At 62.5% G+C, this 26,442-nt stretch overlaps 4 protein-coding genes across 6 annotated transcripts; 2 read left to right on the top strand and 2 right to left on the bottom strand.

Moving 5' to 3' along the window:
• Positions 1 to 1,026: 1,026 nt before the first annotated feature.
• Positions 1,027 to 2,582, bottom strand: OXLD1 (oxidoreductase like domain containing 1). The gene is made up of 2 exons (XM_019465930.1): positions 2,442 to 2,582; positions 1,027 to 1,620 (listed from the first exon to the last, which is right to left on the bottom strand). Exons 1-2 carry the CDS (start codon positions 2,565 to 2,567, stop codon positions 1,201 to 1,203), a joined length of 546 nt encoding a protein of 181 aa, XP_019321475.1. The 5' UTR covers positions 2,568 to 2,582; the 3' UTR covers positions 1,027 to 1,200.
• Positions 2,583 to 2,701: 119 nt separating this feature from the next.
• Positions 2,702 to 6,938, top strand: CCDC137 (coiled-coil domain containing 137). Its single transcript, XM_019465928.2, has 6 exons — positions 2,702 to 2,838; positions 3,200 to 3,333; positions 4,631 to 4,853; positions 6,108 to 6,190; positions 6,321 to 6,400; positions 6,571 to 6,938. Exons 1-6 carry the CDS (start codon positions 2,708 to 2,710, stop codon positions 6,793 to 6,795), a joined length of 876 nt encoding a protein of 291 aa, XP_019321473.2. The 5' UTR covers positions 2,702 to 2,707; the 3' UTR covers positions 6,796 to 6,938.
• Positions 6,939 to 9,233: 2,295 nt separating this feature from the next.
• ARL16 (ADP ribosylation factor like GTPase 16) lies at positions 9,234 to 11,586 on the bottom strand. 3 transcript variants are annotated; one of them, XM_019465932.2, is made up of 5 exons: positions 11,495 to 11,586; positions 11,278 to 11,336; positions 10,688 to 10,801; positions 9,999 to 10,114; positions 9,234 to 9,834 (listed from the first exon to the last, which is right to left on the bottom strand). In XM_019465932.2, the coding sequence occupies exons 1-5, from the start codon at positions 11,553 to 11,555 to the stop codon at positions 9,642 to 9,644; spliced, it is 543 nt and encodes a 180-aa protein (XP_019321477.1). In that variant the 5' UTR covers positions 11,556 to 11,586; the 3' UTR covers positions 9,234 to 9,641. The 3 variants fall into 3 exon arrangements, with proteins under 3 accessions (XP_019321477.1, XP_019321478.1, XP_019321479.1); XM_019465933.2 differs by lacking the exon at positions 11,278 to 11,336 and having other exon boundaries at positions 11,515 to 11,539; XM_019465934.2 differs by lacking the exon at positions 11,495 to 11,586 and having other exon boundaries at positions 11,151 to 11,420.
• Positions 11,587 to 11,756: 170 nt separating this feature from the next.
• HGS (hepatocyte growth factor-regulated tyrosine kinase substrate) lies at positions 11,757 to 26,142 on the top strand. The gene is made up of 22 exons (XM_019465921.2): positions 11,757 to 11,890; positions 13,356 to 13,440; positions 13,771 to 13,846; positions 14,226 to 14,318; positions 15,969 to 16,092; positions 17,352 to 17,404; positions 17,808 to 17,876; positions 18,579 to 18,703; positions 19,583 to 19,661; positions 19,788 to 19,886; positions 20,011 to 20,112; positions 20,717 to 20,755; positions 20,840 to 20,983; positions 21,076 to 21,135; positions 21,661 to 21,871; positions 22,240 to 22,412; positions 22,505 to 22,645; positions 22,739 to 22,916; positions 24,486 to 24,619; positions 24,695 to 24,814; positions 25,008 to 25,097; positions 25,485 to 26,142. The coding sequence occupies exons 1-22, from the start codon at positions 11,854 to 11,856 to the stop codon at positions 25,593 to 25,595; spliced, it is 2,343 nt and encodes a 780-aa protein (XP_019321466.2). The 5' UTR covers positions 11,757 to 11,853; the 3' UTR covers positions 25,596 to 26,142.
• The last annotated feature ends 300 nt before the right edge of the window (positions 26,143 to 26,442 follow it).

The raw sequence follows: 26,442 nt of genomic DNA, 5'->3' as shown, positions 1-26,442 counted from the left end.
GCTGTCTCGGGAAAATCTTTCTCTTCCTGGGCCGTTTTTCAATCTGTGTGAGGATGCGGTTAAATTAGATGCTCTGAGATATAGTCTAATAAATGTGTCACCATAAATCAGGTTTCTCTGAACCAATCAAAACCCTGTTTCTGGAGGGCACTCAGCTGTTCAGAAAGACAGCCTAAGCCACAGGGGCCTCACTAGGCTCACATTTTCTCCCACTCCCTGGCCCACACATCGCCATGTGATACACTAGCTTTACATTAAAGCCCCTACCCGGGAAGACCTATCAGCTCAAACCTCTCACGAAATTCTAGTACAATCTTAGCTTTTTCTTTAAATGAGAAGAGATAAAACAGGCATAAATTCCTTTAATCCCCGCCTCGTCCAGGCTGCTTGTATCAGCGCTTGGAAATGCTGGGGGAGGGAGAGAAGGTGGGACAATTTCCATGCTGGCGGTGAGCAGGAGAGGTGGGCAGTGAGGACCCTAAGACAAAGTCCTACCTGGGCTGGATGGTCCAGCAGCCAGGTCTGCAGCCGACCAGGCTGGTTTCCCGGAGGCTGATTCTAGGGCTGATGCCCTGGCCAATCGCCCCGATCCTCGGAGCTAAGTGGGCTGGAAGGACTGAAGGCTCAGGCCCCGGAGGTGTATCTACCGCCTCCCCCCTGGCTGAATGGGTATCTCCCCAAGGATCCCTGCAGCTGGAACAAAGGGGCCCTTCCCAGGCTGCCCGCGGGCGTTCATGCCTGCTAGAGGCCTTGCCAATAGCAGCTTCGAGGGACCAGATGGCCCTCCCTCTGGTGCAGCACTGAGAATAACCAGAGCTGACCTCGGCGCAGGACTTCTGGGACGCTGGGAGGCAGAAGGGGGTTCCTGGGGTCGTCGTCACATAATTATTCAAAAGAATGGAGCTTACGTTACCCTTACGGGTTGGTAAAGCTGTAGGCCCTCAACGAATGTTCGATTGCAACCTGTACCGTCTTTCTGTGACGACGCAACGTCAGTCCCGCAAACGACAACACGGAAGCCTCCGGTCTGAGCACCACAGAGAACTTATTTATTCCCAGATGAGGTCAATAAATAATTCTTCCTACTCCTGTCTGGCACCAGCCTCGTGAAGGGCTGTGAATGAAGCTCCGTGTCGCTTCCCGAGGAGGAAGGAGCTGCCAGGCCGGGGCCTGTCTGGGTGCGGGTGTGGGCAAGCCGGCTCAGCCTCCACTCCTCGCTCGGAGCTGGATCTCCATCCTGAGGAAGGCCTTGAGGTTCTCGTCAGCCACGTGTTCCTCCAGGGCGGCCAGGGCCCGCTCCCCGCCATCCTGGTAGTGCCGCAGCAGCGCGCCCGCATACTCCACCCACACGCACTTGGGGCAGCCACTCATGCAGCAATTTGTGGGGGGTTCGAGCCCGGGGGGCAGGGGAACCGGGGGTTCCAAGGGGCCCCCGCCAGGCAAGGAGGACTTGTGCTGCCTGGTGCCCTCCGCACTGGACTGAGAGCCCACCTCCACGTGGTCCTTCCCGAACTCTCCGTGGCCCTCCCGGGCTTGGACCCGGGCACAGTGCTGGTAAAGAGTGTTGCTGCCTCCAGGAAGCCTTCGGCACCGGCCCCAGCTGGAGAGTCGCCGTGGCCCCTAAGGAGACAGAGGCTGGTAAGGCCTTGCCTGCCCCCAGCTCCAGGGGAGTTTCGGCCCCTGTCACTGGCAGGGGGCCCCAGGTGCTTCTCCACTCCCTCATTTCCCATGAGACCTTATACAAGTTACTTCACCTCTAGACTCAGTTTTCCCTCTGTAAAGTGGACATAAGGGCTGCTGTAACACACAACTCGTGAGAAATGCTGGCTTCGGGTACAGGCACTGGGTGCACCCTCCAGCAGATGGTGGTGTGGGGGGTACCTTGGCACCTCCAGCTAAGAACGCTCTGCTCCTTTGGCAGAATGGGGGCGGGGCGGGAGCCTGTGAGCTCGGGCCACACAGCTGCTTCTCCCTCTCCAACCAGCGCAGCCGCGTCCCTGTCCTACCAGCCTGATTGCGGACACCGCCCCTTCATCCCTGTTTTCCCCCAGGTCATCCCCCAAAGGCTCCGAGGGCAGCCCTCCCGCTTCCTATCCTTTCTCCGGTCCCAGCCCCGGCCCCAGGGTCCCCTCCCCTCTCCACTGTGTCTGGGGCCCTCAGCACTGACAGACGCGGCCCTGACTCTATTTATCCATTTCCTCTAACTCTTGCGAGGAGCATCAGCTCCTTGTTCACCGCAGCTTCCCCAAAGGGCTCGCACACAGCGGGCGCGCAAGGGACACTGCTGAGCGGGTGGGTCCAGCGCAGGGCGGTCCTTCCCGTGGAGCCAGGGCAGGCAGCCACGGTCCCCTGCAGGCGGGGAAGGCAGGACGTCTCCAGTCCCTGCCGGCCCCGGCCTCCCGAACGCGCCCAGCCCCGGCCCCCGACCCGCTGGTACTTGCCGGACGCCGGGCAGCGGCGGCCACCGCCCGGCCTCCCCCGGCCAAGCTCCCGAGCAGCATCACACTCGGCCCGACCCACGCACACGCGCGCCTCACCCCGCCCACCGAGGCGTGAGGGGCGGCCATTCTGGCCAATCCTGGCCCGCCAGGAAGCAGCACCGCCCCAATGGGCGCGGGGCTGAGCGCTGGAAGCGGAAGTGGCGGTCGTGGGGCGGGACTGTGCGGAAGGGCGGAAGTGGCTTCTTCCTGGAGCGCCCGGCGTGCAGATGGCGGGAGCCGGGCGTAGAGGGGCTGCTACGGTGGGGACGGCGGGGCCTGGGGGTCCGGGGCGGCCGCAGGGGAGAAAGCAGCAGCTGCCGGGGAAGCAGCGCTCGGCGCCGTGGCCCGGACCGCGCAGGTGGGTCTCTACCCGGCCCCCGCTGTGTCCGTGCCACGGGCGCGACGGGGGACCGGCCGGGTGAGGGAAGGCGTGAGGGTCTCCAGCGTGGAGGCACTAGCCACCTTCCGGGGTGCCGTGTTTGCCATCCGAGAGGAGGTCAGGGACGAGTCCTCCTGGGGCTGTGGGAGCGGCCCTCCACCCCAGCGTCCTGCGGGAACGCAGCGCAGGGACAGTGTGCGGTGAGGATGCCTCCTTGCCTGGCACGCACCCCAGCAGCCAGGTGGCCTGCGAAATTCCCGTCCCGTCCCCGGCTTCAGTTTCTCTGATTCTGCTTATGCCGAGCTTAAGTCTCGTCTCACCCTCCTGTTCTCCCTCCCAGCAAAGAAAAAAAGAAAGTAAATTGCAAGCCCCAAAACCAGGACGAACAGGAAATCCCTTTCCGGCTCCGAGAGATTATGAGGAGCCGCCAGGAGATGAAAAATCCCATCAGTAACAAAAAGAGAAAGAAAGAAGGTAACGTGCAGGCCCATGCTGGGTGGTAATAAAGCTTTGTGTGTTTGAATCTACTTGCCGTGTTTCAGGCAGAAGAAATCTGCCAGGACCCAGTGGTTTGAGGGTGCAGGAACATGTGGGGCACTAACCAAGGGCTGGTGTCACCAGGGCCAAAGAGGTGGCTGGCAGCAGGTGGTAGTGTGGTTTCAGATGAGGCTCCAGAAAAACCCCAAGGGGCCTCCTGTGAGGATTGCGGATTCCCCTCCCAGAAGTAGTGGAGATCCATCAGAAGAGAGATCACTGTGTGACAGCTGAGGGGGTGGACACGACAGGCCAGTGAAGCTCTTGCAAGTGAGAAATGGCAGTTTCTTGGATGGGAGTGCGGAAAGGACGGTGGAGAGAAGTGGATGTTTTCCGGAGGTTAAGGAGAGAATTGATCGGACCCCCCTGAGAAACTTACCTTTCCAACCCTCACCCAAGGCCAGGCTGGGTGCCCACCTGTCAGCCTCTGCCAGAAACAACACTCAGGGCGTTTGAGGGGGATGGAGTCCAGCATGTTCTGTGTATGTAAATGTTTTCCCAAATGTGAGATTGATTTTACAGCAGTGCTGTTCTATAATTTCTCTGTAAACCTCCTGCTTTTCATTGGGGTTACGTGACTGCCAAAGAGAACGTAAGAGAGGCACGGAAGGGGAGAATTGGAGGAGGCGCGCTGGCCCCAGTGGCAGATGGCACACTTTGAACTGTGCCCTCCTGAGCTGGCACTCGTTTTTGGTTATTTAAGAGCTATACGCTCACGTACACGGTGAATCAAGCAGTTCTGAGAGGTATGAGGTACGGCATAGCCTGGCTCCCTGTCTCTGAATCCTGCTGTCACCCTTTGAGAGAAAGCACCGCTCATCTTCTCAGGTGCCTTTCCGAGAGAGGGTCTGTCTATTTTCACATGTTAACGGCGGTAAAGCTATGCCTTCATCCCGTGCTTTGCTTACTGTCCTCGATTTGTGTGATAAAGTCTTCGCACGAACATAGGGTGCTCCCTCAAGCAGCCATGTTTTGGTAGACATTTAGGTTATTTCCTGTTTTGTTTTTCAGCCGAGCTGTGGTGGACGTCTTTGACATGGAGCGGTGGGCCACGGGGATCCCATCCGCAAGGGTGCCCGAGCTGGGCATCGTGAATCCTCTTTAGCTACTGTGGTTGGGCTGCTCCCACTGGGTCTGGTCTTCCTTCCCCGTGGCCTTGGGCAGAGGCACCAGCACGTGCAGCCAGCCTAGCACCGTCTCCCTCCTGCCCCTCACCCCACGCCCGCTTTGTCCTCAGCCCAGATGGCCTTCAGAAAGACATTGGAGAAGGAAGCAAAAGGAGTGGAGCCGGACATTGCTGTCCCCAAATTCAAGCAGAGGAAGTGGGAGTCTGACGGGGCCTACATCCAGCGTATGGAGCAGGAGGCCCAGCATGTGCTTTTTCTCAGCAAGAACCAGGTGGCCCGGCAGCCTGAGGTGCAGGTGGCTCCCAAGAAGGAGAAATCTGAGCGGAAGAAAGCGTGAGTGGGGGCGGGGTAGGGGCTGGGGTCCCACGACTGTCTCCCGCAGTGTCAGAATGGGGAGCGCAGAAAGAAGTGAAAAGCTGGTCAGTCGGTGAGTGTTTTCTCTACACCCGAGCCTCTTAACCTTGGGGTGCAGGGAGCCTCTAAAGCCACGGAACTCTGAAGGCCTAGGTCTGTCTTTGCCTTTCTCTGGAAAAGCATCCAGGGGGCCCAAGAGCCAGATGAGGTCAAGGGCCAGCCGTCCTCCTGGCCAGTTGCAGTAGGGAGGTGGAGAAAAGACGAGGCCCCATGCTCCCTCGGGAGGGTTTGCTGGCCACCAGGGGACCATGCCGCCTCTGCCGGAGATCGGTACTACATGTGGGGTTCCCACGCAGCCCCGGGGTTCCCCTGCCTCTGGCGGGAGATGCCACATCATCTCTGAGCACCTTCAGCTGTGCCATATGCACAAGTTCTGTGACCTCTCTCAGCTCCCGTGTCCCGTCCGCAAAGTAGGGACACCAGCATCTCCAGGGGGGTTCAGGCGGCATCTGGGGCCAGGGGGAGCACGCTGCCAGTTGCTGCTCCCCTGCCTCCCAGCCCCGGAGTCTGGGAAGGAAGCCACGTGCCACCTCCCCGGGCTTGGGGGCCGGAGCTGGGAGGTGATTTTGACAAACAAGGGCTTTTCGAGATGTTTCTGCCATAGCTGCGGCTTTTGAGTTGTGCCAGCCCGGGCTTCATCAGCAGTTCCCTCAGCACCTGTGAGTTGGGGATGGTCTGCAGCCTCGTGGGGCTTCCCCGTCTGAGCACTCTTTGTGCTGGTAGTCAGGTCAGGTGACCAGAAGCCCATCACAGGAAACCTGTCCCACGTACCGTCTGGCCGCAGCGATGCCCCGGACACACGGCCGCTTTGTGAGACCCTTTAGACACAGTCGCGCAGCTGACACTCGGGGCCGGTCATTCTCTGGGGTGGGGGCACCATCCCCGGCCTCCACCTGAGGTGCCAGGAGAGCTTCCACCCGCTGTGACAACCCAGAACGTCTCCGGATGTTGTCATACGTACCCTGGGGCACCGTCGCCCCCACTGAGAACCACTGACTTGGAACTCTGGGCGCCTGCCGTTCGGAGCCCTCTCTGGCGCACAGCTGTGGGGATATGGTGGCAGTTCACTGGGGTCCACTCTAGGGCACCCTCCCGGGCAGGGTGATCTCCACCTTCGGAATCCAGAGAAATGAGAGTTTAGGAACCTGAACAGCATCGTGCTTTCTTCCCCAGGTTCCAGAAACGGCGACTGGATAGAGTCCGGCAGAGAAGGGAGGAAAAGGCAGCAGAAAGGCTGGAGCGGGAGCTGCTCCGAGGTGGCTCTTCCTGAAGCGACTGCGTCGGCCTCGGGCCCCGCTGTCTTCCCGGGGTCAGCAGAGGGGGGTCAGCGGATGGGGCCGCGGCTGTGTGGGCAGAGGCCTCACTTGTGCTCCTCTGCCCCTGCAGACACGGTGAAGTTTGGCGAGGTTGCCCTGCAGCCCCCAGAGCTGACCGCCCAGCCCAGGATGAGCAGGGGCGGGGGCCAGGTGAGCAGGGGCGGGGGGTGGCCCTGTGTGTCCCCCAGCGCTGCCGGGCCCACGGCCTGCAGACGGAATGCTGCGTTCTCACCGGGCGTCCGGCTGTCGGACCAACGTGGGCCCTTCCTCATCTCCCTCCTTCCCGAACCTGTGCCTCAACTTCTATCTCTGTTCTTTAGCCTGGGAAGAAATCGCTGATGCTGAGGATGCTTCTGAGCCCTGGTGGTGTGTCCCAGCCTCTGACCGCATCGCTGGCCCGACAGCGGATTGTCGGGGAGGAGAGAGAGCGGGCTGTGCAGGCCTACCGGGCACTAAAGACGCGGCAGCGGCAGGCGGCTCAGTCCCCACGGCCACCCCATTCACCCCACCCCGCTTCCAGGAAGAAGGCAGAGACCTGTCTGTGACGGTGCGACCAGGGCCTCCACACCTGCGTCGGGGAGGACACGTAGATGGCCTGTACACAAGGGTCCTTTCCCTGGAGCACACTGGGACTCCCAGGCCCCCATGTACCAGCTCTCGAGTGTAGAACAGGGCTCCGGGTCTCTGCTCTCTCGTTTTTTCCTCCCGAAGAGGGCTCTTCTGTGACTGACCGTCTGCTGGGCCATCTCCCCCAGGGCATTGTCCGTCCCAAGTCCCCAGAGACAGACCAGCACCTGCTTGGGACACAGCCAGTCGGGCATCACACACAGCTTTGTGCTGAACACACAGGTCCAGCCTGAGACAACCCACGGTCACCTCGGGGAGGGCCAATCCCGTAATCCTGTCCTTAAACGCCGACTAACTGTAGACACTGCAGACTTGGCCAGCCAAGCCGATAACTGAGGCCCCATTGGGTTCAACAGTGCAGCACAGGTGGAAACACAGCCTAGGTGGGAGTGGGCTCAGCGCCTCGGCCACCTGGACCCTCTCCTGGTGCCTTGTCCCTGGTGCCACATCCCCACATGGAGTGGGTTTGAGGAGGTCTGTTCCTGGCGTCCCCAAGGACTCCGGGGAGAGAAGAGCAGGGGTGAAGCAGCTTGACGGCAAGGACAGGATCCTGGCCCCGCAACTTTCTTGTAGTTAAAAAGGCTGCGTGGGAATTCCTGCCGAAGGAGGGAGCCCCACATGTTCTGAGGGTGCTCAGCTGTAGGACCGGGGGTGCGGGGGGAGGGGTGGAGTCCTGCTCACATCCCTGTGAAGGCACCTGGCTCCTCCCTCGGGCTCACCAGCTCAGGTGCCTCTGGCTGGCAGAGCTGGGCTGGGACAGCTCAGGAAGTGCTGTCTCCGCCTTGGCCAGGGTGGCCCTGCACGGCGTGGGGGGTGTGTTTCTGTGGGATCCTTTTTTGCCCTTCCCTAAGTTTGTATCCCTTACAATGCTTATTTTCAAATCAAGAAGTTTTACGTTGAAGCTGTATTTGAGATCACAGCTATTAGCTTCTCAGGAACGTGTTTCTGTGTGGCAGGGCCCGTCTCCTGCATGGGGTGGCAGGGGTGCTAGCTGCCATTACTGTAGGCAGGGGTCCCCCCCAGAGCGCAGCGGGCAGGCAGGGGCAGGACCAGGGGTGAACACAGTCCCTGAGAAATACCCACGTCCCTGGGCTCCTCGCCAAGCACGGCACAAAAGCAGGAAGGTAGAAATGGGTTGTGGTGGGAGGAAATTTGCCTTTCAAAACCGAGTTCACGTGTCAGCTTTGCTCAGGCCTGTCAGTGTCCTCCAAACTCCCCAACTCGGCCCATGGCTTTGCCATGAGAGATTACCAGGCCCAAATCTCAGAGATGCACCCTGAGCTGGGGGTCGCCCCTAGAGACAGAACAAAGTGCACGTCCCCTGAGCGCACGGAGCTCTCTGAAGGTGGGAGGTGTGAGGAAAGCCCATTCACCCTGGGTGCCAGGTGGTCCGTGACATCCACCAGGACTCGCCCACGGGATGGAGACCACCGCATCTACAGCCGCACAGTGGGACCCCTGGAGCAGTGGTGCCCTTCCCAGAGAGGAGGGGGTTTGTCGCTTCCACGGGGTGGGGGTCGGGGAGAGACTCGAGCCCAAATTACCCCGGAGTCTATGCAAGAGCCTTTCTGAGGCATCACTTGCAACCCCCGAGCGAACACCCCAGCAGAGTGGCCAACAGGAAACTGTGTGCGGGAGGAGGCCCTGGGCCCGGTGCCCTGCACGCAGGAAGCGAGACGACAGATGCCTGGCATTCTTTCGTGGTCCAGCCAGCCCCTGCTGCCAGCTGAGATGGAGAAAGCCGTTTGTCAGCAACTCAACCACGCCCAGGAGTAGAGGCTTCTTAGCCAACTGCAGTGGGCTGGACGGCAGCCCTAAAGAGGTCTCCCTGCGACCGGGAACATGCAAGTGTCCCCTTACTCCAGAAAAGGACCTTTGTACACGTAATCGTGGACCTCAAGAGATCATCCTGGATTTAGGGTGGCTTCTAAATCCAGTGACGGGTGTCCCCATAGGGAGCAGCAGCCGTGGAAGACGGGCAGGGACTCTAGTTCTGTGTGTGACAAGCCAAGTCACGGCAAGAAGTACGGCAGCCGCTAGAAGCCAGGAGAGAGGCAAGGAACGCGTTCTCCCCTCAGAGCCTCCAGCCCTGCTGACGTCGGTTTCAGTTTGGCCTCCAGAACTGTCAGCACAAATTGTTGTTTTAAGCCACCAGGTTTGTGCTAATTTGTTACGGAGGCTCTAGGACACGAATATACCAGTAGGTGTCCCCCCTCCCCCCCCCCCACGTGAGCCCCCTCAGCTGAGCACGGCACCCCCTGTGCTCTAGCAGGGCCGCTCCCACTCGCACCGACCCGCGGGAGCCCTGTGCCCTCCTCGGGGTGATGTACGTTTGCTGAACGGATGAAGACACTACTCTTGTTCTGACTCCAGGCTCGGTTCTTCCTAAGGTGACGGCCTCACACGACGGAGGCCACATGGTCGGCATGTGGGAAACTCCACAGGTACGGCTTTGTGCCACAGTCCCCAGAGCAAGTCTGGTCCCAGGCGGTGCAAACACCGTCAGGAAAGTAGAGCTGCTTTCCCGATGGGCGGGAAGCACATCCCAGGAAGCACATCCCAGGCAGGACACGCAGCCGCCTGCAAGCCTGTCCTCTCCCAGCCCTGGGGACAATCTTTTCGTTCAGAGGCCAGTTACCCATCACCGCCACTCAGGACGGGAGCCCATCTCCTAGGCTCACGTCGGGTCGTCCTGTCCCTGACGAGAACAGATCGCCAGAGGCCAAGCGGTGCCGTTCTCTGCCTCCTCCCCAGAGCCGGCCGGTCACGGTTCTCCTCCCGGCAGTCGCCTGTCAGTTCTGTGGGTGTCCTGGAGCCAGCGCAGCACCTCCGATAAGCCAGTGCCCTTCTGGGCGCTGATTTCTGCCGTGGTGATGTTCTGCTTGGCACAGGCAATGATGTCTGGGAGCCTGATCAATGACTTCATCTCGTCTACGGTCATGTAACAGGGCAGATCGCTAGGGCAAAAGCAGCACCCTGTCACGGCGGGCTGCCACAAGTGCATCCCAAAGCCCACGGTACCCCCCACCCCCCAAGCCACGAGCCACCGTCCCGGCTCCACTCCAAGGGAGCTCCTCCCAGGACTCGCGGCCGTGCTCTCCTCCAGGAAGACAGACCGTACATCTTATTGAAGAGAATCAAGACGGATGCTTCTGCGAGTTGCTCTGCAGAAAGGAGGCCCAGGAGTTGCACGCAGGACGCGGACAGCTGAGTGGGGTTAGCGGCGTCCATCATGAACTGGGGAGGAAGAAAACAGAGATGGGACCACCCCGTGATGGAGACAGTCCTTCCCAAATCCCCTCCCTGGGGCAGCAAGACCTGGCTCAGGAAGAGCAAAAGGACTTTAAAACAAAGGATTTGGGGGGACAGCAGAAGTTAGGGAAATGACTTTCATGAGAGCGACCTGATGTCATTTGCTTTCACCTACGTGGAAGTTCCTCTACTCACGTGGTCATCAGTTCTTCCAGGAAGGGTCCTGGAGTCTGGGGCACAGGCCTTGCCAGGATGGGACAAACCCAAGAGATGTGGGATTCAAACACAAACATAAAAACACGCCCAGAGGATCAAGGCAGAGAGCAAGCGCCAGTTACTGGCAGAGAATAAACGCTCCCCTCAGCAAACCTTGCGTGAGCTTTTATGTCCGCTCTGAAGCAGAAGCACTTAGGGATCAAGCTATTCGGAAAAGGAAGCAACTCGAAGTTCGGTCATGTTTCCTTGCCTTCGCGTAATTGCTCAGGAACCCAAACTTCAGCCTACGCAGAGTGAGGTCCAGCACCAGACAACGCTTAAGTGCAAAGGATTACGACCTACCAGGAGAGAGTGGCAATTTCCAAAGTAGCTGGACCAGATGGGGCCCATACACCCCCCCAGCTCCCGGATGGTAATCTTTCTCTGGACGACGATGTCAGTAAGGTTGGTGCCCACCTGTGGAAAAACTCGAGATGCACAAAGGACACAAGCACTTTCTCATTGGGAACTCCTGGCTAGCAGCTCTCTACACTGTGATCCAAACCCCAAAACGGCCCTTGTCAAGGGCTTAGCCCCTAAGACACAGTCCTGCGTAAGGAAGACTAAATTGGGTTCCAACGCCCTAACCCTCAGAGCTGACTGTGGCCGCAGCACCCACACCCATCGGGGGATTCGCCCTCCGAGGCGACCAGAAAAAGCAGTCTCAAGAGTGGTGAGGGGTGGGCGGCTCTGGGCCCCTGTCCCGCACCCACCTCCCCTGCAGCTGTGTCCCAGGAGGCAGTCTCCTTCCCAAGACACCCCTCACCTCCTGAGGGTTGGGTTTAACACAGGGACCGGCCGGACTCCAGCATCCGCTTAAAACAGCCCAAAGCACTTTGCAAACCGCGAAGGGTACCCCCTTCTCGTTGCCCCGCGAGAGGGCGGGTGCCTACCGTGGGGCGCGTCGGGGGAGCATCGCCCAGGTCGCCCTTCCCATCCCCGGAGCTCAGCTGTGCGCGCGGTCAAGGATCCCCAGAGCCAGGCAGGGAAGGCAGGCGGCAGCCGGACCCCGCCCGGGGAAAATCCCCCCCGTCCCGGCGCCCCCAGCCCCGCCCCCCCGGGCGCACCCCGCCCCCCACCCCCGGGCCCTCGCCCGACGCGGAAGGATAGTCTGCAGCCTTTTCACCAACAGCGTTTTCCCGACACCCGAGGCCCCCAGGAGAAGACACATCGCGTCCCCGGACTCCACCCGGCATCCGTAGCCCGCGCAAGTCCCGCCCTCCACCCCGCTTTCATTGGATAGGCCTCACGTCCAAGTTCTTCATTGGTTCGCGGCGCTCACGACCTAGTGCAGCCCAATCGGCGCACAGCCTCTGGGGCGAGCCGAAAAGCCCGCCTCCTCGCCGCTCGCGGCCCGGCCCGGCGCCGCGCGCGTGCGCGCGCCCGGGGAAAAGGCGGAAGCGGAAGTCGGGGGCGCGCCGGTTCGCAGCGGGGAGCGCAGCGGCGTCGGGTCGGGGTCCTGGGGCGCCATGGGGCGCGGCAGCGGCACCTTCGAGCGTCTCCTAGGTAACGTGGCCCCCGCCCCCCGCGGCTCGGCCCGCGTCCTGGGAGCTGAGCCGGGAGGCGGCCGCCGAGCCCCCGGGGTGTGGGTGGGCGCGCCCGCGCTTTGGGGACCGGGCAGTCCCGGGTGCTGGGCGCGGGCTCCGACCCGAGTAGGTGAGGGTCTGCGGAGGAGACCGGGCCCGCGCCCGCGGCGACTGCGCTCGGGGCTCTGCTCCTGGGCCGGGAGCGGGCCGGTCCCGAGGAAACAAGCATCTGACTGAGCGGGCCACAAGTCCTGAGTCACGGAAAGGGGTGACCTGGTCACATAGACCCGCTCCCCCAAAAAACCTAGGTTGCGTGGGGTTTGAGGGTGCCCCCCAAACATTGGGCTCCAAACGGTGGAAGCAGTAGTGTCTTCACTGGGACCTGCCACGCTCTTATGAGCGCTGCTTCCCTGGGGAACCAGGCCGGCGCTGTCTGTCCCCACTGGGCTCCCGGAAGGCCGCGGTGGTTTAGGAAGGCGGGTTTTCTGTTTGCCGGAGGTGGAGCTGATCCTTTGGGAGCCTCCTGGAGGTCACGAGTTTTAGCAAAGAAAATGAATGTTTAGGGACGTGTCCTCTTCTGCCCCCAGTGAAACTGCGTTGCGTGGGCTCTGTTTGGGGCCAGTGCTCCCTGTGCTCCGGTGGTCAGTCTGAGCCTGTCACGCTTTCCCCTTGAATACGGTTTTGGAGAAGACCTCAGATGAGCCACCTTCCTTGTTCTGAGCACACGCAGCTGAGCGGTGGCTCAGCCCCCCAGAGATCAACCCCGAAGTTACTGCCAGACCAGTACTGCGAGTGGGTGCACCTCGTTAGATCACCTGTGTGTCCCCAGGAGGAGAGGCAGCAGGGCTGGAGGACAGAGCATGTGTGTCTGCCTGAGGCACCTGTGATGTGGAGAGTGTGAAGGTGTCATTCAGAGAGTCCTTCTTCCGGGTCAGTCCTGTCTTCATCCCACAAAACACTTGGCATCTTCTCCAGCCTCGCCCTTGCTGGGATCTCGTCAACTAGGCTAAACTTGGGGGGAACCAGGGACTCTGCGGGATGAGGTGGCCGAGTGTAGTGTTGAACTCTGCCTGGCTCTGCCCCAGCGAGCCGTGGGACCTCACTTCTCGGCTTCCTTGTTTTTGTCGGTAAAGAGGATGGAAACAGGCCCTTGCTGGCGAGGCTGTGTGAGAACTCAGCATTTGCATGAAGCCTTTGGAACGGCATTTGGCCCACAAGTGCATAAGCGGTGTTCCGTATCATTATTTTTTAAGCGGTTTGTCGTTTCTCTGAGAAGGACAGCGCTCTCATTATCAGGTGGCAAGAGGATTTTCGTGTGCCTTTCCATTCAGTCCAAATGTTTTAAATGGGAAGGAGACGGTCTCTCCTCCCTGTTGCGGAGCTCTGGGGCCACCTAGGGCATCAGACGAACGCCGAGCCCCAGTAACGATGCATTTTTGCTTTAGACAAAGCTACCAGCCAGCTTCTGCTGGAGACCGACTGGGAGTCCATCCTCCAGATCTGTGACCTCATCCGCCAGGGGGACACACAGTAAGTGAGGCGGGCCTGTGCCGCCCAGAGGCGAGGGGGCGGCACCATGGCGCACTCGGGGTTGCTTGGTGCCCTCTGATGCGCCAAGATCCGGCAGTGGCCTGCCCTCGTGGGAGCAGGTCCTGAGGTGGAGAAGTGAATGGTCTCCACACTGGGAGTTTTGGGATCTGGGGACAACGAAAGGGCTTTCTCTGTATAGCCTGGAGGTGTGTGATTCCCTTACCGTTTGCTTGGGGGTTTTGAGGACCAGAGGGCGGGTGGGCTCTCTTCACGTTAGCTTCTGAGATGGTTCGTTTTTCTATTTCTTTCACCAACGTCCTTTTCTTTCAGAGCAAAATACGCAGTGAGTTCTATCAAAAAGAAAGTCAACGACAAGAATCCCCACGTGGCTTTGTATGCCCTCGAGGTAACTAGCACCCCCGCCCCGCGCTCTGGCCACCTCAAGAGTCCCCACCCCGGTGTCCGTGTCAGGAAGGCAGAGACGAGTTGAGTCTGGGGCCTTGCCCACCTGCCTGGAGAACGAGGGAGATACGAGCAACCTGATAGAGGTCATGCCTCAGCTGTCCCACCTGCAGCCGGCTGACTTGGGGCCCAGACGTGGACTCTCGTCTCTGTCCCTGGTAGTAAAAAATGGAATCAGAAGGGGCGCACGTAGCAGCGGTTGCTGCCCGACCCAGAGCTGCCACGTGGATCCCTCGACAGGCTGGCTTGCCCGAGGGGCCTGTCCGGGAGGGGCGTCCCACCCTGACCGGTGACTTGGCCCGTCCCTTCCTCGGGTCCCGCAGGTCATGGAGTCTGTGGTGAAGAACTGCGGCCAGACGGTCCACGATGAGGTGGCCAACAAGCAGACTATGGAGGAGCTAAAGGAGCTGTTGAAGGTGGGCTCTTGGAAGGGGACAGACGGTTCTAGACTGTGGGGAGTGCAGTGACCCCCGAGGCCGGGCTCTTCTGGGTGTTGGCCGGCACCTGGGGCAGAGCAGTGCCGGGCAGAGCAGAGGACAGGAAGGTGAGCACCTCAGCCTCAGGAATCCCAGCTGGGTGAGGTCGGGGCGTCACCAGAAGTGAGCCAGGCTGCTGCGTCTGGGGACACAGAGGACACCCCGCCGTTCCTAGGGGAAAGGCTTCCCAGGGGCTGGGCTCAGAGCCTCACTGGGTGGTGGGGAAGGAGCTGTGTGTGCGTGAGTAGCTGTGGGCAGGGTGTGCGGGTGGAGGCCTGCGGGGAGCCCCGAAGCGTGGGCGGGGGGGGGGGGGGGCTGTCCCACGTGCAGAGCCAGGATTCTGAGCAGGGAGGCACGTGAGTTTGACGTGTTCGTGGAGGGAGAGCTGGGGGAGACGGCATACCGGGGACACCTCGGGGAGTGGGTTTCACACTCTCTGTTCTTAGGGGAGGGACGGTCCTCCAGAGTCCCTAGAGAGAGTGTCCTGCACGGGCCACCGCCCAGCTGCAGGGATTGTGATGTGGGTGGTGACAACATGAGGTTGGGTGATACAGAGCAGGTGGTGCGGCCATTCTTTGAGGTGAAAGGGCATCTCGCAGGGGTGAGGCCACCTGGGGGCGGCCAAGGAGCCCAGCCCCGTATACCGGCTCTGTCACCACTGGTGGGCCCGGCCCGGGTGGGCACCCGTGGGCTCACGTGGCCAAGAGCCCATCCGGGGCCTGAGGTGGGCTCCGACTGGTGACCCAGGCGGTCCTTAGGGTGGCCTGGCTACAAGGTCAGAAGGGCTAGCCCTGCCCCTCGTGCTATCACGGCCATATCCCATGTGCCACACGTGGCTTGAGCCTGTTAACCCCGTTTTGTAGAAGGAGGGTAACCGTAAGAAAGAGGGCTCCACTCACTGGATGCAGGTTACGGGAGAGAACCGGAGGCCTCGTGCGTGAGTCTACTTGGCATCTCCAGGAAGCAGCTTACTCGCCCTGCTGTCTTCCTGAGCGTCCCCGAGAGAGCTTTGGAGATGTGACTGGCCGTGCTGGAACCTGGTGGAAATGGTGGCTGTGCACGCGGGGAGGTTCCTGGAGCGGCCGGCCCCCACCCACACAGGCTGGCTGTGACCAGAGGAGAGGCAGCCGGCCGCGTGTCCGCGGCCTCAACGCGGTCCTGCCGGGCTCTGCCTGTTACGGCCTGGCATTTGCTGGAGCCACAGTGGGTTACAGACTGAGGGGCCTCTGGGCTCGGTTAGGGTGCCTTGGGGTAGGGCAAGAGGAGGCAGGGTAGTGGATCTGGGGAGCTGGGCTTCAGGGAGGCCCCAGCTTTTTCTAGGGGACTGAGGACAAGTTCGGTCCTGTGTGGGTAGATGGCTGTGATGGGCTTGTCCTCGGGGCCGGGCTTCACGGAGGAGCGTCGGGCCTGGGGAGTGGGTCCGTGCGTGGCCCCTGTGTCCCACGCAGGGCCCCCCCACACACACCCCTGCCGGCCCGTGCGCTCAGAGTGGCGCGGTCTCCCTGCCGCTTCCTCGCAAGGCCCCTCTCTGGTGTTCCCATCTCTCATGGCCCTCCTCGTTGTCTGTTCTCCTTTCTCCTTTCTCTGCAGAGGCAGGTGGAGGTAAACGTCCGAAACAAGATCCTGTATCTGATCCAGGCCTGGGCGCATGCTTTCCGGAACGAGCCCAAGTACAAGGTGGTCCAGGACACGTACCAGATCATGAAGGTGGAAGGTGAGCTGGGCGGGGTCTGTCAGGTCCCAGGCTCGGGACACAGCCTCTAGGAGCTGAGGGGCCGCTCTGCACCAGGCCGTCCCAAGGAAGGCTGTGTGCACTGTGTGCGGGGCGGGGGACGGCCTCGTGCTGCGTGATTGGTGGCGGGAGCTTGAGGTGGTATCGCCGTGGGGCAGCCCGACACCCCCTGGGTGAGGCAGACGACACACGAGTGAAGGGTTAGTGAAGGAGCCAATTCCCGAGCGTCAGGTCCTAGGAAGGAAGCAAAGCCTGGGAACCCTGCCTCTAAACCCTGGTGCTGGTTTAGCACGAGGGCTGGAGAGCGCCTGGGGAGCAGGCAGCTCGCACACCAGACCTGAACACGAGAACGGGCAGTGAGAAGGGCTGGGCCCTGGAATCCCACAGAGGATTCCGTTCCGAGGCCCTGGAGCCACGGCGGGCTGGTGCGAAGGCCTGGGAGGTGCCGGCCCGCAGGAGAGCTCAGGCAGAGCTGGTCCCAGGAGGGCTTTAAGCTGGGCCGTGACAGCTGAGGTTCCTCCCCGCCGCCACAGTGGCCGTGCCGAGCTGGTGGGGTCTGGCAAGGGCTGGGCCACCGTGGCTGAGCGGGTGTGTCCCCCACCTGGGCAGAGCCCTCTGGCCCTGAAAATGAGGCCTGGGGCAGGGGCAGCGTCTGGTGGCTACGGGCGGGTAGGAACCTGTGGAGAACGTGTGACAAGGGTCCTGTCCGTGTTGGTGAGTTGGCCTCAGGCCCGCAGTCCCTGGACCTTGGACCTGGGATGGTGGGTATATGCTCACGTTCACTTTGCTGAGGAGAGCATCTGAAGCTTGAATTCTTGAGGGATCTGCGTCTCAGAAAAGCTTGGGAACTGGTTTTAAGAATCCTGAGAGGTACAGGGGGCTGGAGCGTGGGGCCAGGAGCCAGATGGGAGGTCCAGGGAGGATCTGTGAGGCCCTTGGTGTGGTGGGAGTGCGGCCAGGCTCTATGCCACGGCCCCGGAATGGCGCGGCCGTGGGGAGCCACCTCGGGTACCGGGCAGGCCCACTCGTGCACCCAGGCGCACTCACCTGGTGCCAGGTCGCTGCTCTCTGCACCCAGGGGTTCTAGGCCTCCTTTTGTAGGTCCGTTTGGGGAGGCGGATGCCAAGAGTTAGAACGTGGCTCCTAAAGGTCTCGGGGCAGACGGGGCGAGGACAGGTGGGCCGGTCGGGGTCTTGCGTGCCAGGGTAGCACCGGCGGTGACCGCGGGCTCTTTCCTCCAGGACACGTGTTCCCAGAGTTTAAGGAGAGCGATGCCATGTTTGCTGCAGAGAGAGTGAGTCCTCCGGGTGCTGGGCATCTGGGAGTTAGGCTGCTTTGAGGGAGCCGAAGGGAAGCCCGGGGGGCCCGGCTCGTTGGGAACATTGGCGGGGGAGCTGCCGTCTCCACGAGAACGTGCCGCTGGGTCTCGTCAGGCTGGGGTCGGAAGGTTGTTCAAGGTGCCTGTGGCTGGCGGGCTCGCGTAGCTAAGACCCACCGTTGTGTCGCTGCGGCCCGCAGGGAGCCTGGCTGCCACGTGCTTAGAGTGAAGAGGGTGTCCTGGAGTGGCCTCCCTCCTCGCGTCTGCGGACTTGGCCCCCAGCCCCTGCGCTCTCTGGGGTCTTCCCCCATTTGTGGGGAGTGGGCATGTCGGCAGGGAAGGCAGGGGCCACGTGACCCTGACTCTGCCTGTCCCCCAGGCCCCCGATTGGGTGGATGCCGAAGAGTGCCACCGCTGCCGGGTGCAGTTCGGGGTGGTGACCCGCAAGGTGAGCGTGCCCCCCGGGGCAGCCCCCAGACCACCCGCTGTTGCCGTGAGGCCGCTGCACCCACTCGAGGTCCTCTCCCTCTTGGCTGTGACCTTGTGGTGCCCGGGGGGGGGGGGGGGGGGCCAAATCCACCCCCAGCCGTGCGGTCATCGTGGTCACCGAGGGGTCCCGAGTCTGATGGCCTGTGCTGTCGGAGGAAGCTTGGGCGAGGCTGCGTCCCCCAGGGGACAAGAATGCCGTGGGCTTGGGGCCGCGGGAGGCTCGGGCGTGTGTTTCCCGGGCCTGCTGCGCCCTTAGCTGCACCTCACGGCCGACAGCCTGTGCGCTCCAGCCCCCCGGCTGCAGCCTCCCTTCCTGTTGAGGCACAGAAGGCAATGGTGCAGGCTGGGGCGGGGGGGGGGGGGTCTCAGCTGACGCCCCGGATCTACTGTCCCGCAAGTACTCATCCCCGAGCACAACTCGTGCGTGGGTTTTTTTAATTGGACTTCTCCCACAACGATGGCTGCAGTCGGGAGCCTGGAAGCGTGCTGCTTCCCGAGGGTCTTTGGGGCCACTCAGGCCTGCCTTCTGCCCGCTCTTGGCCCAGCTCCCACCCGGGGAGGCCCGGCCGGGGGCACTCAGCGGCAGGCGGAGGTGGGCAGGGTGGGCGCGAGAGGGCAGCGGCCCGGTGGCGGGCCGCGCCCTGACCCGCCCCGTTCACAGCACCACTGCCGGGCGTGCGGCCAGATCTTCTGCGGCAAGTGCTCCTCTAAGTCCTCCACCATCCCCAAGTTCGGCATCGAGAAGGAGGTGCGCGTGTGCGAGCCGTGCTACGAGCAGCTGAACAAGTGAGTCCGCACCGGCTGCCCCGAGGGCCTCGTGGGCTCCGGGTCCTGGCTGTCCAGGAGGGGGGCTGGCACGCACCCAGGCTCTCAGACCTGCCAGCCGGGTGCTAGGGTTTGTGTGCTTCTTAACTTTTTAGCTTGGACGTAAAACTTAGGGAAGAGACGCAGGGGCGGTAAGCAGACGCCACGTGGTGTGGCCTCCTCCCGGCTCCCTCAGTGTTGAGGCCGCCACGTTGGCATAACTGCACGGTCCCCCTTTCCCACCCACCTGCATGTTCACGCACACCATGTCCGTTCTGGATCTCTGCGAGCGAGCTGCGGGTAGCCCCCCGCCCCCCCTGTACCCCAAGCCCCGTGTGTTTCCCTAGAAGTGCACGCTCTCCTGGGAGCACAGCACAGTTGTCACACCGGGCCACGTGACATCAGTGCGGGGCCAACACCTACTTTGCGCTCCCATTCTGGTTCCACTGCGTCCCTGTCAGGCCCATCCAGGTCCGTGGCACATGACAGGTGGCCGTCCCACCTCCTCAGCTGCCTTAGAGTCTGGTTCTGTGCTCCTGGTTCCATCCCAGGAGTGAGGTTTCATCCCTCTCGGTGCGGTCCGTCTGGAGGCCCGTGCTGTCCACCTCCCGGCGTCTGCGATGGTGTCTGCAGGCCGCTCCCCTGAAAACTTCCTATCCCACGTGTGAACCTCATTTTCAGGAGAGGGGGCTGGGGCTTAGGCCGGTGACTTGCCCAGGGTCCCGCATCCCAGAGGCAACAGCTGGTTTGAGGGACCGGCTTTTCTCTAGAGCATGGCCTGTGGCACTTCTGTCGTCATTCTGTGGGGATGCGGGGGGCTGGGGTGAGGTGCTCGGCCACCCAACGTTCTCTCGCCTCCAGGAAAGCAGAAGGAAAGGCGTCGTCCACAGCGGAGCTGCCCCCAGAGTACCTGACCAGCCCCCTGTCCCAGCAGTCCCAGGTACTCCTGGCCCCGGGCCCCGCTCACCAGCCTGTCTGTCCCCAGCTGCCCCCAGAGTACCTGAGCGGCCCCCTGTCCCAGGTACTCCTGGCCCCGGGCCCTGCTCACCGGCCTGTCTGTCCCCAGCTGCCCCCCAAGCGGGACGAGACGGCCCTGCAAGAGGAGGAGGAGTTGCAGCTGGCCCTGGCCCTGTCTCAGTCAGAGGCTGAGGAGAAGGAGAGGATGGTGAGCCGAGGGAGGCTCCCCCGGTCCGGGGGCACGGGGGGAGAACGTCCCTAGACGTTTGGGGAGGGCCGAGGAGTGTGGAGGCTTAGTCCGCCTGCGCCCTGACGCTTCCCTGCTCCGGCAGAGACAGAAGTCTGCCTACGCCGCTGCCACGTACCCCAAAGCAGAACCCGCGCCCGTGGCCTCGTCGGCGCCCCCTGCCAGCAGCCTGTACTCCTCGCCAGTGGTGAGCCCGTCCCAGGCCGGGCCGCGGTTCTGTGCCAGGGAGTGGGGAGGCAGGCCAGAGGGCTGCCCCAGAAAAGACAGCGCCTGATGGGGTGGGTGCAGGTCGAGGTCCGGGCTGGACCTCCCCGGCCTTCCTGCCCCTGGCCAGGGGTCCCCTGTGAGGGGAGAGGACATGGGAAGGTTGGAGGCATCCCCCCCAGCCCCGCCCCCGCCCCGAGCAAGAGGAGATGGGTGAACCCTGGGGTCAAAAGGGGTCTGCCTTTTTCTGGCTTTAGCTCCCTCTGTAAATAGGGGGTGGGTGGCAGGTGGGGCGGAAGATTTAGGAAGTCATCGTGGGCTCTGCGGGGCTGCACGAGCAGGGGGGCCAGCTGGCCAAGGGCCTAAGGAGACCCTGCACCTGCCGTTGGGACGTTACAGTGTGGTTTCTGGGAAGTGACGTGGGGGTACCACACCCAGAGCCCCGGGGGCCCCTCGGACAGACTGGCCGGTGCTCAGTGCCCACTGTCATGGCCGTGGCATCCCAGCATCCTGAGCGATGGCCTGGGAGGAGCTGGGTGAGTGTTCGAGCCCGTGGGTCACTGCCGATCTGGCCTGTGTCTCCCCAGACCTCGTCGGCGCCTCTGGCTGAGGACATCGACCCTGAGGTGAGGGGGCGAGGGTGCCTCTGCGCGTGGTGCTTTCCCATGCAGCTCCTTGTTCCTCGGGAGTGACCTTTGTTGCCCGTGCAGCTTGCCCGGTACCTCAACCGGAACTACTGGGAGAAGAAGCAGGAGGAGTCCCGGAAGAGCCCCACGCCGTCTGCCCCCGCGCCCCTGACGGAGCCGGCTGCCCCGCCCGCGGAGGGGCACACAGTCCCTGCCAGTGCGCTGGAGGTGGGCTGCTCTCGGCACTCCAGGCCCACGGTCCTGGGGGGGCGGCGCCTGGGATAGGCCGGACGCCCCTCTCACCCTCTGGCCTCTTCCAGACGCCCCTCCCGGAGACAGACTCTCAGCCCGTGGCGCCCTCCAGCGGCCCCTTTGGCGAGGTAAGCCGTGGCCCCCTCTGAGGGCCCCGTTACGGGCACTACTCCTGGTGGGGCCAGGGCCCCGCCCACAGTGACCTCCCGGAGGCGAGCTGTTCCAGCGGAGAACTCCATGGAACCCCTGCGCACCAGCTGGCTCTTGGCCACCTGCTGCCTGGCGTGGATCAGAATATTGTAGGGCAGCCCAGAACCACCCGGATGAATCTTTGTTTGCCCTGTCCTGGGGCTTGGGGGCTCTGTGGGCCATTGACTAACAGACCAGGGCCTCTTCAAGGGAATCAGGCCACCTTGAAGGCTTCCAAGCCAGGCCGCCCAAGCTCGGCCAGCTCCGTCCTGGCCGACACGGAGCCCAGTGCAGGAGGCGCTCCTGGGGCTCCTTGGGGCTCAGCGGCACCATTGGGAGGATCGAGTCAGATGCACAGCAGGGTCGGAGCATGGCGCCTGGAGTGGCGGGTCCTGTCTGGGGGCCCTGGAGGGCACGGGGTGGGGCGGGGACACTCAGCAAGGTCCCACGTGTGTCCCGAGCAGCAATTCCAGAACGGGGAGTCGGAGGAGAGCCACGCGCAGTTCCTGAAGGCCCTGCAGAACGCTGTCACCACCTTCGTCAACCGCATGAAGAGCAACCACGTGCGCGGCCGCAGCATCACCAACGACTCGGCCGTGCTGTCCCTGTTCCAGTCCATCAACAGCATGCACCCCCAGCTGCTGGAACTGCTCAACCAGCTGGACGAGCGCAGGCGTAGGTGCCGCGGCGCACGGGGGACCTTCCGTGGCGGCCTCGCTGCGCCCCTCGGGGCAGTGCCGGCCCGGTCGCCGTGGGCGCGGCAAAGGTTTTTAGGGTGGGGGCGGGGCAGGGCCGCGGGCAACTCGGGGAAGTGCCCCCAGCGGTGGGAAGTACCCCGCTGAGCATAGGGCAGTCCGCTCAAGGAGGAATCCCACCCCCGGCCCTGCCCCTGAGAAGCCCACACCCCGGCCGTGCCCTGTCGCCAAGCCCTTGGCTGGGCAGGGGCAGGCCCGGTGGCCATTGTCCGGAGTGGGAGCCCAGCCCTGGGCGGCCAGCGCTTCCCACCCACCCCAAGGGCTCCCGGCTCCGCCCTCTCCCCACAGTATACTACGAGGGGCTGCAGGACAAGCTGGCGCAGATCCGCGACGCCCGGGGGGCCCTCAGCGCCCTGCGGGAAGAGCACCGGGAGAAGCTTCGCCGGGCAGCTGAGGAAGCCGAGCGCCAGCGCCAGATACAGCTGGCCCAGAAGCTGGAGATCATGCGGCAGAAAAAGCAGGTGCGGTGGTCGGCCCCGGGGCGGGGGGGGGGGGGGGGGGTGTTGGGCGCCCAGGTTGCGGGCGGCCCTGACCCCTGCCTCATGGCCCGCAGGAATACCTGGAGGTACAGCGGCAGCTGGCCATCCAGCGCCTGCAGGAGCAGGAGAAGGAGCGCCAGATGCGCCTGGAGCAGCAGAAGCAGACCATCCAGATGCGGGCCCAGATGCCCGCCTTCTCCCTGCCCTACGCCCAGGCACGCACCCCCGCCGGGCCCACCCCTAGCCGGGGACGCCCGCGACCACGTACTGCCCTGACCGCCCTGACCGTCGTCTCTCTCTGTCCGCAGCTCCAGGCCGTGCCCGCGGCCGGGGGCGTGCTCTACCAGCCCTCCGGCCCGACCAGCTTCCCAGGCACCTTCAGCCCAGCAGGCTCGGTGGAGGGCTCCCCCATGCACACCGTGTACATGAGCCAGCCGGCGCCCACTGCCGGCAGCCCCTACCCCGGCATGCCTGGGGCCGGAGCAGGTAACAGGGCGGGCACCTCCGATGAGCCCCAGACCACCAGCTTGTCCTTCTTCGTTCTGGAGTAATTTTGGATTTGCAGGAAAGTGAAAACAGCACCGAGAGCTTTCCAGGTTTTCCCCACGTTAACGTTTCGTTACGTTTGCGCTCTCTTCATACGGGCACGTGTGCCCTCTCCTGAACCTCTTAGAGTAAGGGGCAGGCACGATGCCCTTTGCTCCTCGTGGTCTCAGCATGCGTGTCCTAAAACCAGGTCACTCCCTCACGGCCTGGGCACGGATGCCACGCTAGGAGCCCCTGAGGCCGTGGTGTGACGTCCTCCGCAGCCGGGTTCAGCTCTCACACATCCCTTTGTGCCAGTAGGAACCCCACGGTTGTTGTCTTTACTGGTTCTGTTTCTTTTTGTCCCTAACCTAGAATGTTCCTACTCTGTGTGTTTCACGACACGGACTTCTCAAAGAGCCCTGGCCCATGTCTTGCAGACCACCCCTCAGTGGGTTTTGTCTGGTCTCAGTCGGCGTGACGGCCCGTGGCTGTGTTTGGGCCAGTCATCGGGGGGCTACAGTGTTCAGCAGGAAGGCACAGCCGGCCTCTGGCCACGTGGTGCGTGGGCCGTCTGTTGGGTGTCCTCCCCGGAGGGGACGGTTTTCCCGTAACCAACAAGACCCTGGCGAGGAGATAAGACACCTACATCCTTGTTCTTCTGCAGGCTTTAGCTCGTGGTTTTAATGTTTTTTGCTAATTTTGTCTGAGTTTATCATAACGTTTGCCAAACGGTGACTGTCTCGTTCCTCCCGTTGATCAGAGGTCTGTTCAAAATAAGAAGGCACTTTTTCTTCTCTCCTGTCTACTTTTTCATCAGGCAGACCCATTTTATTCAAATTTCACAGTGTGTTTGGACGCTCAGATGGTCACAGGGTTTCCTGTGGCCCCAGGAAACCCCTTCGGCTGCTCCATTTCCTGAAACGTAGCTCCCGTCCAGCGAGCCCCTGGTCCTGATAGCGGAGGCTCTTTGGCAACCCGGACCCAGGTGCGCTCAGCGCAGGGGACCGCCGGGACGTGTAGATGCACACGCGCGGCTTGTCTTCCGGCAGGCAAAGCTTCGGTGATGCCGCACGGGGCTCCCTCCCCTTCCCACGCCTCTAACTCCTGCCTCTCGTCCACTCCACGTGTGCTGTTTTGTTCGTTCCTGGGATACACACAAAGTGGCTCCGGGAACGCCAGCCCGAGCCACTGGGGACAGGCGCTCGCTGACAGGTTCACTAGGTCTGTGGTCCTCTCTCGGCCGAGGACGCAGGGTCCAGACGCTGAGTTTCCGAAGGCCCGAGGGCTCATTTTCGCCAACTTCCCGTGTCCTCCTGTCACTGTCAGTACAGTTTGGTTCATCTCTTCTGATTTCATTCTGTTTTAGAACTCCTCTCCTATTCTCGTTGATTTCGTTGCTTTTCTTTTTGGGAGAACGTGAAACATGAACTCGCTCCCAAAAGTCATGACAAAAAGGGAGACTCCGAAGTGCTGCCCCTCCCCGCCCCCCACCCTGCAGGACAGCCAGCTTGCTCCTCTCCCCTGCAGATCCCGGCATGGTGAGCGCCTACATGTACCCGGCAGGAGCCGCCGGTGCGCAGGCGGCCCCCCAGGGCCCGGCCGGACCCACCGCCAGCCCAGCCTACTCCTCCTATCAGCCCACCCCCACGCAGGGCTATCAGGTAGGCAGGCGGGGCCGCGCCCTCTCCTGGGGAGAGGACCCCAGCCTTTGTCCCATCACGCCCTTCCCTCCACAGAATGTGGCCTCCCAGGCCCCACAGAGCCTCCCGGCCATCTCCCAGCCTCCACAGTCCGGTGCCATGGGTTACATGGGGAGCCAGGCGGTGTCCATGGGCTACCAGCCGTACAGCATGCAGGTGAGAGACTGTGAGGCGTCCACACGGAAAAGACGCCAGGGGAGCCCTGGGCAGGGCAGGCCATCCTGCTCGACACCCCCTTCCCCACCGTCAGGGTCTCCTAGCTGGTGGGCGTTGGATTTTTCAGGTCAGAAATGCCCCCCCTTTATTGTCGGCAGGACTCCTTAATGTGAGTTTCGCTTCATTTTCGCAGAACCTCATGAACACCCTTCCCAGCCAGGACACACCGATGCCGCCCCCACAGCAGCCCTACATCTCAGGGCAGCAGCCCATGTACCAGCAGGTGAGCCTCTCCCCAGGCTGCCGGCGAGGCTCAGGACGCTGAGGGTGGTGGGGCTGGCCTGGGGAGGACAGACAGTGCAGGCCAGGACTGGTTCCCAGCAGCGAGGACATCAACACACACCGCACGCACGCCACAGCACCCGCAGATATCCAAGCTACGCACGTTCCCTTAAAAGCTCGAGGCCAAGTCAGCTCAACTCCACAGACGTTGGTTGGGAACGCGTGGGGTCTATGCTGGGGCAGGAAGAGAAACGGGAACCGGCCACACGCTGGGAGGAGGGAGTGGGGCTGGGGCCTCCCTGGGGCTGAGACCAGGGCAGAGCATTCTATAGAACAGCCAGTAGAGGGTGGGAAGGCAGGGCCAATGGTTCCTCTGTGTCCCCTCCAGATGGCGCCCTCAGGGGGACCCCCCCAGCAGCCGCCCCCCGTGGCCCAGCAGCCACCGGCACAGGGCCCTCCGGCACAGGGCAGTGAAGCCCAGCTCATCTCCTTTGACTGATCCCCAGCTGGGAGCTGGCCATCCAGAACAACACTACGGTTCTCTGAAACCCCTGCCTCCGTCTCTAACTAGCATCGTCCTGCCTTGCTCTCCTCTTACCGCCATGTAGTGTCCCTGCTACAGGCAGGGGGTGGCCCTTCCCCCTTTCTGTCCTCTTCTGCTGACTCCTCGTGCTCCAGGCCCTACCCTCATCCCCATCTCCCTGAGTTGGGTCTCTGACCTCTTTCCCCAGGGCCAAGCCTCAGAGGGTGGGAGGGAAGGACCTTCTCTGAGAGGGAGCCCCCAGCCCAGTGTGTCAGGTCCTGTGAGGGCTGCTGGAGTGGGGCCCTTCTGTCCCGTGCAGCCTGTGCCCTCCCATCTGCACCGTGAGCCTGTGCAGCCTGTGGTCTGACTCGTGTGCGTGCCCCCCAGCGGTCAGCAGGCACCCCCGGCCCTCACGGGAAGGTGGGGGTTCATCTCCAGCTTCTCTGCTTTTGAGCTGCCATGTCATCCAGTGCCCTGAGTAGACGGAATGGAACACTGAAAATAAAACGTCTTTCAACAAGTATTGGAGTGTCTGTTCGGAAAGAAGGTGGTAGGCAGCCGGCCCAGGTCTGGGCAGGGGCGTGTGGGCACGTGTCCGTAGGCCAGCCTGTCCTCCAAGCCTGGCACAGCTCCACAGGCAGTTGCCAGGGGTGGACACTCTCTGGCAGCAGCTGCAGATCTGCTCCCGCCCTGGAAACTGGGCGCCATCGAGCTGTGCCCTTGGGGAGCCCAGCAGCAGCCCTCTCCACCCGGCTCTGCTCTGCCCAGACTCCTCCAAGACTTGCAAAGCCCAAGGATCTGGTCTGATTCTACACCAGTCGTG

This window comes from Panthera pardus, unplaced genomic scaffold (assembly GCF_024362965.1).
Source record: "Panthera pardus isolate Hobbes unplaced genomic scaffold, ASM2436296v1 HiC_scaffold_3, whole genome shotgun sequence".
Taxonomy (NCBI): Eukaryota; Metazoa; Chordata; class Mammalia; order Carnivora; family Felidae; genus Panthera; species Panthera pardus.
Note: the sequence above shows the minus strand (reverse complement) of the source record. Positions and strands in the feature narration are given on the sequence as shown.